At 47.0% G+C, this 14,793-nt stretch overlaps 1 protein-coding gene across 2 annotated transcripts in view; it reads right to left on the bottom strand.

Moving 5' to 3' along the window:
• Positions 1-548: 548 nt before the first annotated feature.
• Positions 549-14,793, bottom strand: part of LOC125731613 (neuropilin-2-like) — a 60,686-nt gene continuing 46,441 nt past the window's right edge. The window contains exons 14-17 of one of the 2 annotated variants that reach the window (XM_049005892.1): positions 13,175-13,271; positions 12,323-12,355; positions 3,224-3,286; positions 549-2,366 (exon numbers count right to left, since the gene is read on the bottom strand). In XM_049005892.1, the coding sequence (XP_048861849.1) occupies positions 2,062-2,366; positions 3,224-3,286; positions 12,323-12,355; positions 13,175-13,271 (498 nt within the window). In that variant the 3' untranslated portion in view covers positions 549-2,061. Of the gene's footprint in view, positions 2,367-3,223; positions 3,287-3,762; positions 10,595-12,322; positions 12,356-13,174; positions 13,272-14,793 lie in introns of those variants that run through there. The other variant, XM_049005893.1, reaches the window with a different exon arrangement.

Here is a 14,793-nt window from a genome sequence, read left to right as displayed (position 1 = left end):
GTACCAACCCAGCAGACTTTAGCCTCAGCTCTCCTGTCACAGTCCGACAGCAGCAACGACAAAACAGACTTTTAGGGTAAAAGATAAAGAAGGTGAAAGTTGCACAGAGGTGAGTACACAGCAGCTAGCAGAACAGAGAGCTAGCATACGAGTCTGGAGGGGAGGGGGGGGGGACAATGTAGCATGTGTCTCCGTAATGAAGTGGTGAAACTCAAACCACAGCATACAACCAAGGCCTGGCCTACTTTGAGTAGTCAAGACATATTTTTACACGAATATTATGACTTCAGCTCCAGTTTTTTCAATACGATCTCTCTAGTGTTGAGAATTCTGTGTTTATAACATGTCGGTTATCAAAGACACCCCCCCCCCGTGTCTGAGTTAGCACAGACATTAAAGGTTTCTTTTTCCACTAATATTGTAACTGCCCTTGGTTTCAGAAAAGGTAAGTAATGGAGTGCTCCTGTAATTGTATTATCTTTTGCGAAAACACCTGTGACCAACATGAAGATAAAGTCACATCTTAACAAAACTATAGAAGACTTCAGAACAATATCAATCCTTTATTAAATAATATTAATAAAAAAGACCATTTCTGTACAAAGTCTACAAACAACAGCTGAACATCTGACCACTCCCGGGATTCCTGCATCTGCGTTACTGCCCCCGGTCCCAGACAGAAAAGTAATACTGTCTCCACTCAAAGGCAGAGGTCCATCAGGCGAGCTCCAAGGCACTTGGTTTAGGGTCCGGGGGAGGATCCAAGGTTGGGGCTGGACCCCCATCAGGGGGCCAATCATGGGAGCCCCTGCTTCCCCACCCAGCTCCCCACCCCCCTCGCTCCGCTCATTCCGGGTCCGTTTGGTGTACCGCGCGCGGAAAGACGCATGGGTCACTTTTCACATTTGGGCATCGAGAAAGAACCCAGAAACAAACTGACGCGGGATCGGACCAAGATTAACTGAAACACAAAACCAGCATCCTCTTAACCTTTAGCGCAGTTTGGGAAAAAAAAAGATGTTAAAATGAAAAAAAAACATAAGGCCGAATCCTCCAAGGCCTCAGTGGTTGTTATTCAGGAACGGCTGTTTCTCCATGGCTCTCCTCCAAAGATGCTTAAGGCTCAATAGTGTTGTCCAAAAAAAGTGGTTTTGCTTTCCAGCTTCCATTGTAGGTGTACCTTTGTTGTCTGAGCCCTGTCCAGCTCACAGCTGGTGTTGGTAGAGGACAGTGGGCACGCTCTCTCTCTCCAAATCATGGCAAGGGTGCCCCCGCAGGCAGCTTGACGTCTCTGCGGCCGGGACCGTCTGCAATCCATAGGCTGCTCCAAGACCATCCTCATCAGTTCAACCAGCCCATAACGTTTGGCTGTGCACAAATCCTCCTCTCTAAAGTAAAGCACTAGAAGACGACCTGCATACTAAATCCAATGCACTTAACCGAACACTCGAATCTAATTTTAGATCAAATATTATTTTCAACTTTCTCTCGTTTTTTTTTTCCCAAAGACTGGCAAACATCTCAAAACAAATATATGAACTTTCGAACAGAGCACTTAAGAGGCCTAAGACTGGCGGTCGACACTGAAGAGGCGGAGCTCGAGAAATAGTGCAGACAGCAACAGGGAGGAAAAACAGAAGCTGACGCGATACTGAGACACAGGTCTAAAGCTAAACGAACCAGCCCACAAAATATTAAACTGAGTGCCTGCGAACGCAGGGCAGGCAGAGGCTAGCCCAGCGGCCGCCTGTCAGGACGGTCCTGCGAAAAGTGCAGGTCTTTAGAACTCTATATTTATTTACTGGATTTTTTGGGATAGGCAAAGACGTGATATGTTTCCGTGCTTCCTGTTCGCGGCACTGAGAGCAGCTCAGCCACACTAAGTAGTTCTGGCCCAAAGGCCGAGCGGCACTACAGCAGCAGGAGGTGATGTGAGGCCCGCGCTGTCCCTCCCTACACAGATGCCCTCCCGCAGGTGAGCGAGGGAAATGGAGGGTGACAGGAGAGAGAGAGAGAAAGAGAGGAGCGTGTTCTCGTTCGGCGGGCACCGCGGGCCGCCGCTCACGCCTCGGTGCAGCAGCGCTGCTGGTTGATCTTGACCTTGTGCTTGATGCCGTCGTAAAGCTCGAAGTTGTAGTTCTCCAGCGTGGTGGAGCCGCGAGAGCCCAGGCTGCCGTAGGAGCAGGAGCAGTAGAGCAGGAGGCCGGCGCAGACGGCGCCCAGCAGCACGCCCAGCGAGCTCATCACGATGATGGTCACCAGGATGGGGTCCAGCGTGTACAGCCAGGCGCTGTCCTTCTCCGACACACGTGTGACAGGCGGCCCCCCCGATGGCCCCGGCGTGCTCCACTGCAGGAAGGGGAGGCCTGCATCGGGTGCATGAGAGATTTAGGAGCATGTAAAAACCTGAAGCATTTAAAACGCCTGTAAAAGCATGCAGCTCCCCAGAAGACCACAAACATTCAAGAGGGCTATTTTACTGCTTTCCTGAGGTGACACTCCGCTGCAGTAATAGATATTAAATAATATTTCCTATCTTAGACAGGTGGTGTGACAACAGCCCCCCTGCTTAGGCCTGCTATTAACAGGACACCATGAATTACACAAAAATGAAGACACGAATGGCTGCCCTTGCTCCTTCTCTCTATTTGCTTCCTCCTGTCTCTGTTTCCTGGGAGAGTCGCAGAGCTGCTGCAGCGAATGGCACTGTCTTACCCCCCGAGAGCTCCTCTTAACACCCTCCTGCTCCCTGGCCGAAGCTCATAAAAACAGTACAGGAATGCGTTTGTTGTTCATTTAGCTTTGGCAGCGCCGACGTAAGTGACATCAAGCAACTGGTAGCCAAAAGCTGTGGAAGCCGCTGATTGTTTCATTATTTTCCTAAAGGGAGAATGAGGGTAAGGCTGCAGTGAAAGACGAGGCGCTGGACACATGCTGCTCCACGCTTTAATTAGCTTTCGTGGCCCTTTTTTCTCCTGGACAAAGACTTTCCTAAGAGACGAGCGAGATCTTACGGCGCAGGGTCTATGAAAGAACACAGCCTGCGAGGTGGAATTGGTGTTCGTGAGCCCCGTTGAAAAGGCACTTGTGGTAGACGCGGATCTGTCCGCTGTTTACTCTCTTTATTGGCCATATTTTGCTGTGCTGGGGAAGGTAAGCTATACAGAAATAACTAAATCATCCTGCTCCCGCTTTGCTTAATTAGGATATTTCTCTGGCTCACCTCCATCTATCTGCTTTTTCGTGTTGATGGCACGCTCATCTTCAATGTCCACAGGCCTCTGATCTGTAGCGAGGAAAGAAGAGCCACTTGAAGCAGGAGATCACAGTATCACAGGCCAGATAAGCTTTTGACTTGTCTGGAATATCAAGTAGCAAGAAGCAGCTTTAAAACAGCTTTTAGCAAACAGTTCACAGTGTCAATAAAAGCAATGATCTACAAAGCAAGCTACCTGGGAAGATACTACTCAGCAGGTAAAAGGCCTTGTGAAGCACTTGAGAAGCTACTAAGAACTGATAAAACAACCCAAAGTTTGCTACTGTGCAGCTGTGAAAATGTAGGTCCATTTGGCCTGTTTTGTTCATTAATAAGCCATGAACAATGCTTACAGGATTTCAAACAAGGAGCTCACATCGAAGCATACACTATCTTTCAGTGAACAAGTTGTCCACAACAGATCAGCAATGGGGGATAATTCTCAACAAAAGGACTGGAAAAAAACAGTGATTAAAATTTGCTGACAACATGGACACGTACGCCAGTTTGTATAAAAATATCGCTTTATTATTACATTGCACACAACATATTCCAAGACCATGAATTCCACAAGCTACTTTTTTTGTTGTGAACAGGCTAGGAGCTGAGGTGTAACACAGGATAGGACAATCACAGCCAGACCCCTACATTCACTGAGAGGACACCAAGACCGTCACCACACTCTGGCCTGGTTTGCATTCCGTCAACAGTGACATGCGGACAGAGTATTTCTCTGTTACACGTAACTCTCGCTGAACAGTCATGCCAGGCGGCAGGGCGACCTCCCAAGCTGCCATCGCAGTGCTTTCCTATGATTTCTCCTCATCTTCATCCTTCCAGCTACAGTCCACTGTTAGTCTGAAAGCGTCTCAGACCAAACGGGGCTGAGAGAAGACAGCAGCGATAAAGAACGCCCAGAAGCTGTAGTATGCAGGGAGGTAAACCCTCGCCCCTCCACTGCAGATTTAGTGGCAACAGATGTCCACAAACATCCTGTCCATGAGTTATTGTGTGCTGGACCACGAATGGGTGAAACCTGCAGTCGCACAACTAATGTCCATCCCTCAGAGGCAGGTGACAAAGCACATAAGGGGAGGCGGAGAAGCCGCTTGGCCTGGCCGCTTCCTGGGCAAGGCTGCTGTGGGAGATCTCTCTCATTAGTATGTCTTTCAGGGACGGCAAAAGAAGGGGGCGGGCGAGGGGAGAAAGCAGACTGCCGGCTTAATCAATGCTATCTGCTCCATTAACTAATTAAAAATATTAAGAGCTTTGCATGAGTCTGCAGAGAGATGCGGTGCCTGCTTTTGATTTAACAGGACATCAAGAGGACCTGCCAAAGTTTTACTACTGCCTCTGCATTTGAAAATCCCCAACTACGACAGCTCAGAGATAAGAATGCATGCCGAACCCTGCGGTCTTTCAAGCGAATCCAGAAGATTCTGCAGCATGAGTGGGTGGGAACCGAACACCATAAAAAGAACCGCAGACGTATGTATAACTCGCCATCTGCCACCGCCACACATAGGTCCATGTAAATATGGGCCTTCATTAAATAATCCATTCACTACTTACATTTGTAGTCATCTTTGCACTCAAGTATTAATAGACAGTAAACCATCTGCTTATAACATATAAATGCCTAAGACCACTTTGAGCAAATTACGGTCTGCCACTGTGATTCCTTTACTTTGAATTGAATGTCTTTTTCTCAGTACAGTTTGCGGCTCATGACAGCGCTATCCATCCATTTACTGTTGAATGGCTGATCCTGGTCGGGGTCGGGGGGCCTGGAGCCTACCCCAGGCAGCGTAGGGCACAGGGTCGAGGTACACCCTGGGCAAGCTAGCATACTACACACAATCATACACCATATGCAACGTCAATTAGCCTAACTGCATGACTTTGGACTGTGGGAAGAAACCAGAATAGAGACATGCACAACATTCAAGTGACTGAGATAATAGCCATGACCTTCAAGTGTCTGTAATAATGGCTGTGTTAAAAGGAAAATCCCCTCCCATCTGTGCATATAACTCATATCCGTTAATGCTTTACATTAATTGCACTTTCATAATGCATTCAATGAACATTCATTGCACCTTCATAATGCATTCATAGAACATTCATAAGCAGCATGTAAGTATGCCTTAACATCCTAACATCCCTTAACAGCTTTATTTTACGTTAATAACAAACATCATATGATTATATGAATAAGTTTGTTATTATCATATAATGTTTGTTATTAATGGACATTAAAGCTGTTAGGATGTTTAAGTGTACTTACATGCTGCTTATGAACGTTCTATGAATGCATTATGAAGCTGCACTGAATGTTTTATGAATGCATTATAAAGGCATTATTAAGGTGCATTTAATGTAAAGCATTAGCCCATATTCTAATACAAGGTCATAGTAAGCCTGGAGCCTATTCCAGCTAACACAGGGCACAAGGCAGAGGACCGCATCACGGGGGTGTGCGATTTTGCGATATTGTTAATTAAAATGTCTTCACGACCTGCCTTTATGGAGAGACCGTTAGCATCGTGATACAGTGCACGTTCTATCAATTGCAGTTCTATGGCTCATACACCTATTTAAAGCTGTTTTGTCAGGCAAACTCGTTTCGATACACCAGTAAACCGGTAATGGCTAACAGAAGGTAATGGCTTGGATTTCTTACTTTCTCCCTTTTTCCCCTCATCCCAACATGCAATGCACATGTGACACATTCCCTATTTTTATCGGCATGGATGACGTGGAACAGTTGATCCCTCAAAATTGACACGGCTTGAACAATTATTTGCAAAGATCCATGTGGCACATTGGATGGCAACAGGATGAACCTTTTCAACCACCGCAAAAGAAAACATCTGCAAGAATATGCTAAATATGTTTTACTGCCACGTTTTTCACCTTATAGGACTACATTTTTTTTAAAACAGAAGAATTTGTTTGCTTTGTACCGTTTTGAACCAACATGAAAAAGAATCATTTTAAGATCATGGACTGTGATCCTCTCTAAAAAAAATCGTGACATGATATTTTTGCCATATCGCCCACCTCTACCATTGCATGGGCAGCATAGATGCGCTATATCACCTAACCTCCTGTTTCTGGTTTGCAAGGGAAAACCAAAATACCAGGATGGACTCCAAAGAACATGGAAAGAGCCTGAAAACTCCACAAAAACAGAGCAGAGGATGGATCTGAAGTCTTAACAGTGGAGTTCTAAAACAACAGAGTTCTAAAACAACTAACTCCTGACTTGCCATACAGTTTTACTTGCCATGCATATATGATTGGTGGAAGTACCTTCTAACGATGTGCAGCTGACTTAAGTCAATCATTCCATCCATTCATGACTTGCATCCGTGACCAACATGCAAGAAAAAGTCTTTGACTGAGCATCATCCACTACAGGCTACTACTGCAAATTCTGACATCTATACATTCAACCTGACCTTCTTCAAAACATTGTATGGATTTAGTTCTATTTGCATTAGGGACATTGATCGAATGCAACTTAGCTGTGGGTTGCTATGGGGTAAATTCCCCAATGAGGGTTTATTACTATCTCTATTGCCACTTTCTCAATAGCCATCAGTCATCAGTATAACGGTGAATCGATGGTCAATCAACAGTCCATCCAGCTAACCAGTTCAGTAGGTCATGACAGTCAGCCAACTGAATTCCTCGATTCACCATCATAATTAACCGGCTCAGTGAATGGCACTGTTGCCTCACAGTTTCAGGGCTGGGGTCTGAATCCTGCCTCTGCTTTTATGTATGGACTTTGCATGCTTGTCTACAGGGATCTCTGAACTGCCCATAGTGTACAGTGGTGTTTTGGTGTGTGTGCCCTGTGATAGACTGGCATCTCCCCCAGGGCCCACTCCAGACTTTTAGACTCTGCTGCTTCCCATAGGTTCTAGGTGACTCCAACCAGGATAAGAAGTTGGAAGATTTATGGATTATCACTTCTGTACTCAGAGCTACCCAACTCTGGATGAATGCATGCAACAATAACAGAAGCATTTAAGGTGCTATTTGAACTAACAACACCTTAGTTCATAAATGTTGACACTATTTAATGGATTATTCGCAGCATATAATCAGAGTAGGCTGGCCTTCCAGAAATCCATTATTATTTCAGAACCATCCAAGGGGAAGAGCACGCCTGTGTTATCAGTAAATGTTGTACGTTTTATCGCTGGTGCAGGATGGTACTTTCACCGCAGCATTTATCTATATGACTGTATATCTGGATGACTTTGAAAGGTGCTTGAGACATCCGCTCTGGAAGGGCATTACTTTTCAGATTCTAATTCCGGGTCAGGTAGGGTGCTTCTCCATGTTCCTCAGCTTGTCAATAAGCCCCTGTAGACTGATATCGTGCCCAATAAAGTTTTAAAACTTGACACTGAATGATTCTAGGAAAGCCCACTTACTTTCAGGGCTGCATGGAGAGTTTCTCTTAAAGACAGAGCATTTTAGTTGCTATCAGTACTACAAGGAATGTGCCTTTCAGACTGCGGATTCAGGAAATTCAGTCTACATCAAAGATTCAGTCTAAAAGAACACAGCAATGGCGTCTTCCACAGAGAGATGGTGGGGACTGAGAGTCAATTGGTCAGTGCTTGCTAAGGGTTTTATGTGTGCTTTTGCATTATAGATACACTGGAACCACACTCTACAAGATGGAAGCCCTTCAGAGAAAAGCTATATACAGAAGGTTTTTCTTTGATCTCTGCTACCACTTTATGGACAACATGAAGGCAAAGCCCCAGCCACTCTCCACAGGAGAGCCGAAACATCCGCCGCCGCTGAACGGAGGGTCTGTCTGCTTTTTTGTCAGGTCATATGGATTTTGTAAACAGCATCCGACTAAGGCAAGAGAAGCAAACTGGTTTGCTGGAAATCATTCAGCATAGAGGGAACATTCCCAGTTGATCGTCTTTGATGTCACCTTGTTGTGTTTAGTCTGCTTGTACGATCTGTGTGTGTGTTGTGTTCATTTCCAGCAGCAGCCCTGGACCCAAACCGCTCTCTGCGAGACGTCCGCACACGGGAAACTATGCGCCAGTTTTCAGATGTCAGTGTTGTTATTACGCTTTTCCTCCAATTTACTCCCCCCTCCAAAAAAAATCTTGGCTCCACCTCCAAAATCTGAGCTTTCACACACTGAAGGTGAATGCATGATAGAATATATGTGTGTGTGTGTGTGTGTGTGTGTATATATACATACATACACACACACACACATACACACACACGTTTATGTATTTATATTTATAAACACATATACCAAATCAGAGATTTATCTGGATCATTATGTACCATTCTCTGTGAGCCTGTAAGCTAAAATCCTAAAAATCCTAAGAGCAGAGCTACTGATGCAGTTATCAGAAGATACTTAATTGAATTTCTTGAGTAATAATATTGGCACAAGTATAGACCCGTCACCTTTGAAAGTGGATAAAAGCATGTGCAAAAGAAAAATGCAATTAATCATCAGAAGGTAAGTGGGGTTGCTTTTAGGATGGTTATATATATAGAAAAAAACAGGATTTGAGGCATCTGACCTTTTTCAATCATGAGTGTGACATCTGTGACTCTGGTATTACAGTCTGCTGACATATTTCCCACTTTTCCTGTCTATACTGTGTCTGTATAATCAGTTTAATATCTACTACTTTACTTCACCATTTCCTGGCACTTTCAGAGCTCAACATCATTTTCCTTTGTTATGACACTGTTCTATCTGACATATTACAGCACTGGCTCCTCTGCCAGATTGGACATTAAGAGTAAGGAAAAGCAGCATTCAAAAATGGAGACTATCTCCTGAGAGAATCTATCTCTGACCACCAATGCTCATCACCCTGAAGATTAAGAAATAATGGTTGCCAACGGCAGATCCAAAATTCTTTTGAATGTCTATTTTACAGTCGGCGCAAAAGCCACTTTCATCATCCCTTATCATCCTCAAGTCATTTAAGAAATGTTTAATTTTGATCAGAGGGAGACAGTGCCAACGTTCTTCACGAAACAGAACCCACCGTTTTTACATTCAGGGCGACTGATTTCTTTTTTTCAGGGCAGACAAGGGCATATTCATTCTGTAAACTATCCCTCATATTTTAGGATTCACTTACAAAACACACACACACACACACACACACACACACACACACAAAACACATACTTTGCTCAGTTCTTTAAGACACCCCCGGCCATGTTAAAATTAAGAGAACGTACAACACCAACATCCTCCATCAACATGAGCGTATTTTTGTCCACTGCGAACAGTGAATATTACTAAGTGCTTAATCAGTTCACATGCCTGGCTCTCAAACACCTGACACGTCAGAACAAGTCCCCGTCAGCCAGCCCTAAGTGAAACACCATGGTTTCTGTTGATACCACAGGACCTTGTCTTACATCACTAACAGTTTCTAAATGCTCTGGACTCTCACTCAGTCTGCTGAACCCTTTCTCCCAGCTGCAGTCTGCCCGGTCTCTCCACTCAGTCATACAGTCTGTCGAGTCTCTCATCTCACTAATCTCCATCTGCATCGTCTCTATCGTAGGAAGCGGCTTCTTTTTTCCTTATGCTGTCATAACAATGTTGGCATTACCGGGGCGACACTCTGACATCACAATCGGATTTGTCACGAGCCTGGGATTAAATCTTCACATAGGGTTGGGTCCCACCCTGCCGGAAATCCAGAGGAGGTGGGCTGGCACTAAGAGGCTCTGGCTGGATATTGGGTGCTAAACTTCAGGGCAGCAAACCCCGTCCTGAAACATCTCAAGCCCTTACGAACTGTCCACAAATCCATGTCCACAAGTTTTTTTCTTTTTTTTTCTTTCATTCACATTCGTTTGCAGTATTCTTTAAGATGCAGCATCCGTTAGGAGAAACAAGGGCAGTAAACAATCCTTTTCAAACACCCACAGGAGCCATTAGAGGTGCACGCATGTGAGCCCAGGCGCCTGAGAGATGTGGTTAGTTGCCATGGCACTGAGGACAGAGTCTACAGGCTTTGCAGTGGGAGATGTGGTCCTCCTTCTCCAGTCTAATGGAGAGCGTGGGCTCCACCCCGGGCCTGGGTGGGACACTGGCAGGGTACTGGGAGCTCTGGTAGACCACAGAGTGCTGGCTCTTCTTGGCCGCAACACGGTAGCGGTGGCAGCAGAGGAGCATGACCAGAGTGGCCAAACCCAGAAGCAGCAGGGCCCCCCCGCTGGCCATTATGTAATACCAGTAGGTAGGAATGGGCTGCACTGACACCGTGTCTACTGTGGGGTCACTCCTGCCAGGAAGGGCTTCCCCTGGTAGGGAGACACAGAAGAGTTGGCTGGGGCAGGGATGCATGCAGGCTCAGCTCGCTCATCTACGTCATTAATCTCTTCTAAGCCCTAAGTTTTGTTTTGCACATGAACTAACCAAACATTTGTTGCACGCAAACAAACGTGCACATGCATGCCGGCCACCCCATCTTCACTTGCTTGTTGTCAAGGCAAACCAGAATCCTTGCTTCCTGCAAATGTGTATGTACACGTGAGTTTATATTTATATATATGGCCACATTCAGTAAGGAACCATGGGGAGGGAGGGTTACATGCGAAAATCAGACTTCGCTGAGAAGAGGAAACCGACCTCAGGGCTGCAATAAGTGAAGCAGGAGCGTGAATAAATGTGCTGTTTACTCAGCAGACGGTTCAAAGTTGGTAACAGGTTGGGGAAGAAAGCCAGTTCGTGCAGAGTTCACTCACAACAGAGAACTGGCAGAATCTTTAATCCACTGGTGGTGAGGGTTTAGCGGAATGCCACAGTATGCATGGCGGCGCTCTGGCCCTCTGACGGCTCAGCATTCCAGCGTGTCACTGCTGCCGGCCAAGCGCCTGTGGGGATGCTCCTCCTGCAGGGCAACACGGCCGGCATGCAGGCTGCGGAGATCCTCTCCCCAGCGGCTGGCTGAGGAGTCTCCGAGGGCCCAGGAGGTGCTCTGTGAGTGAACTCTTCGCGGGGTTGGGGTTGGGGGAGGTAGCTGCTGCTCCTGCATGCACTGCTCACTGCCAGACGATTTCGCCACAAGCCAAACTCCCCCATGGGGGGGGGGGGGTGCCCATTTCTTAATGTGGCTCCCAGAAAAAAACTCAAAACAAGATGTCTACAGTACGTGGGGAATGAAAACCGAAATTCCTGCCATCTCTCCGTTCTGCCCTGCCTCTCGGGATGGTGGATCAGCAGTAATACTGTGCTGAATTAATAATACCCTTTAAAACAAAAAATAAACACAGATACTTCGAGACAAGTTCCCTGAATAGTGCTCCTGTTACTGTAGAGAAAAAAGGAACCTTCACACCTAGAAAGCAGACGAATTCTGTGATACCGACTTCACAAGAAAGTCCATGTAGCTGCTGGTCAGTCAACAAAGCAAACGATGCCCTCAGCCCAGGGCCCGTCTTGTCCCAACCCAGTTTCTGTAGACTCCTTGGCACATGGCACAGGCACAGTGGGTGGGCACAGGCACACAGGGAGTAAGACAAGCCATAATGGGGGGGGGGGGGGTGCACCTGCTCCTCTACCCGCTAACAAGACCCGCCCATATATATGAGATTCTGAGTGCTGGCTGAGGGCCGCACATGGGACCGATTCTTAGAAGGCTCTCTCACACAATCCCATCACTAAATCTCACATTTCCCTATGCACTGGCCCAACACCATGCCCCGAAAGCCACTTGTCGTTCCCTCTCCCAGGAAATGACCAAAATGTTGCTCCGAATCTACTGCCAGCGCTGACATTTCCATTAGTATCGCAATGGCAACAACGGAGATGAACATGCAGCATCGCTAGGAGCACCGGACGGCGGTTATCGAGAGACCGTGTGGTCACAGAGCGAGTGGCCCGAGCAGGACGAGCGGGCAGGGGGACAGCGCGCACACCGCTAGGGGCCCCGAAGCCAAACCGGAAGCAGCATCACGCCACGGGCATTAAGCGCAAACATCTGCATAGGAAGTAAAATGGGTGCGGAGCAGTGAGAAAGTCAGGCTTACCTGTCATGAAGGGAGGAAAGGCAGCGAAAGGCTCTGAAAAGAAGAAAGAACCACGTTTATGGGGGAAAAGACAGACTGTGAAATGCAACTGTCATTTAATCAAAAGGATCTAGCAGGTAAAAGAAACAGAGGTTTGTAAACAATGCGAAAGCACCAACGAATGAAAATAACTCCCGTAGTGACTGGTGATGCTGTCGGATGCCACCCTCATGACAGATTCATGGCGGCGAAGGGCGACGGTGACCCATTAAGGCGGCTGTGCGTGGAGTACCGCGGAATGCCGAACGCGTATTTACAATGCCCGGAATGCCGGGACAATTAAAAAGAACAGAGAGAGAGACCGTGGGAGATTTTTTGGCAGCAGTAACATAGAAACCGTCTGCAAGCTGTGCAGAATTAATTGATAAGGAGAGGAAGGTTTGGGAAAGAGAGGCCGTGTGCTCTGCTGTGGGGCCGGCCTGGTGGGGACCCGCGCTGACGGATCAGCCAGTCCGCCGGGTGCTGCTCCAGAGAACAGGAGGCTGAGCTCCTTAAGACTTTAAAGCCTGCACTTTTTAAAATGCACATTTCTAGTCATTGCGAGGAAGCTGGCTGTCGAACAATTCCTGTGACGGGTGTGTTTACAAACAGAAGAGAAGGGGGAAGAAAATCTAATGAAACATAGATTAGAATCAGAGCCCATGGGGCGTTCGTGGCCTAGTTAGGATATTTCGTGAACAAAAACAGGAGCCCCCCCCCCCAAATTTTTAATTTGACTTTGAAGGGACTGGCACTGGCACCCACGAGGTTGGGGGAAAAAAAATAATAATTCGAGGACCCCCCTGCCTGTCCCCCAGAGAAGTGGGGACTTACGTGTGCAGTCTTCCAGCATGGTGCTGGAGCTCATGTCCATGTTGTCCAGCCAGATGTGGCCTCTGTTGCCGTGGTCAAAGAAGCCCTCCATGATGACCTGTCAGGAAGCAGGAGGAGGCTCTTTATTCTCTCTGCTGTGGTCTGTCTCTGCTGTGTATTCTCTGTGCTGTGGTCTGTCTCTGCTGTGTATTCTCTGTGCTGTGGTCTGTCTCTGCTGTGTATTTTCTCTGTGCTGTGGTCTGTCTCTGCTGTGTATTTTCTCTGCTGTGATCTGTCTCTGCTGTGTATTCTCTCTGCTGTGGTCTGTCTCTGCTGTGTATTCTCTCTGCTGTGATCTGTCTCTGCTGTGTATTCTCTCTGCTGTGGTCTGTCTCTGCTGTGTATTCTCTGTGCTGTGGTCTGTCTCTGCTGTGTATTCTCTGTGCTGTGGTCTGTCTCTGCTGTGTATTCTCTGTGCTGTGGTCTGTCTCTGCTGTGTATTCTCTGTGCTGTGGTCTGTCTCTGCTGTGTATTCTCTGTGCTGTGGTCTGTCTCTGCTGTGTATTTTCTCTGCTGTGGTCTGTCTCTGCTGTGTATTCTCTCTGCTGTGGTCTGTCTCTGCTGTGTATTCTCTCTGCTGTGTATTCTCTCTGCTGTGTATTCTCTCTGCTGTGGTCTGTCTCTGCTGTGTATTCTCTCTCCTGTGGTCTGTCTCTGCTGTGTATTCTCTCTGCTGTGGTCTGTCTCTGTTGTGTATTCTATCTTCCGTGATCTGTCTCTGCTGTGTATTCTCCCTGCTGTGGTCTGTCTCTGCTGTGTATTCTCTGTGCTGTGGTCTGTCTCTGCTGTGTATTCTCTATGCTGTGGTCTGTCTCTGCTGTGTATTCTCTATGCTGTGTATTCTCTCTGCTGTGGTCTGTCTCCGCTGTAGATTCTCTCTGCTGTGGTCTGTCTCTGCTCTTTATTCTGTGTGCTGTGGTCTGTCTCTGCTGTGTATTCTCTCTGCTGTGGTCTGTCTCTGCTGTGTATTCTCTGTGCTGTGGTCTGTCTCTGTTGTGTATTCTATCTTCCGTGATCTGTCTCTGCTGTGTATTCTCCCTGCTGTGGTCTGTCTCTGCTGTGTATTCTCTGTGCTGTGGTCTGTCTCTGCTGTGTATTCTCTATGCTGTGGTCTGTCTCTGCTGTGTATTCTCTATGCTGTGTATTCTCTCTGCTGTGGTCTGTCTCCGCTGTAGATTCTCTCTGCTGTGGTCTGTCTCTGCTCTTTATTCTGTGTGCTGTGGTCTGTCTCTGCTGTGTATTCTCTCTGCTGTGGTCTGTCTCTGCTGTGTATTCTCTCTGCTGTGGTCTGTCTCTGCTGTGTATTCTCTCTGCTGTGGTCTGTCTCTGCTGTGTATTCTCTGTGCTGTGGTCTGTCTCTGCTGTGTATTCTCTCTGCTGTGGTCTGTCTCTGCTGTGTATTCTCTCTGCTGTGGTCTGTCTCTGCTGTGTATTCTCTCTGCTGTGGTCTGTCTCTGCTGTGTATTCTCTGTGCTGTGGTCTGTCTCTGCTGTGGATTCTCTGTGCTGTGGTCTGTCGCTGCTGTGGATTCTCTGTGCTGTGGTCTGTCTCTGCTGTGGATTCTCTGTGCTGTTTTCTGT

Source organism: Brienomyrus brachyistius, chromosome 1 (genome assembly GCF_023856365.1).
Source record: "Brienomyrus brachyistius isolate T26 chromosome 1, BBRACH_0.4, whole genome shotgun sequence".
NCBI classification, from domain to species: Eukaryota; Metazoa; Chordata; class Actinopteri; order Osteoglossiformes; family Mormyridae; genus Brienomyrus; species Brienomyrus brachyistius.
The sequence above is the reverse complement of the archived record's forward strand: the minus strand, read 5'-3'. Positions and strand labels throughout refer to the sequence as shown.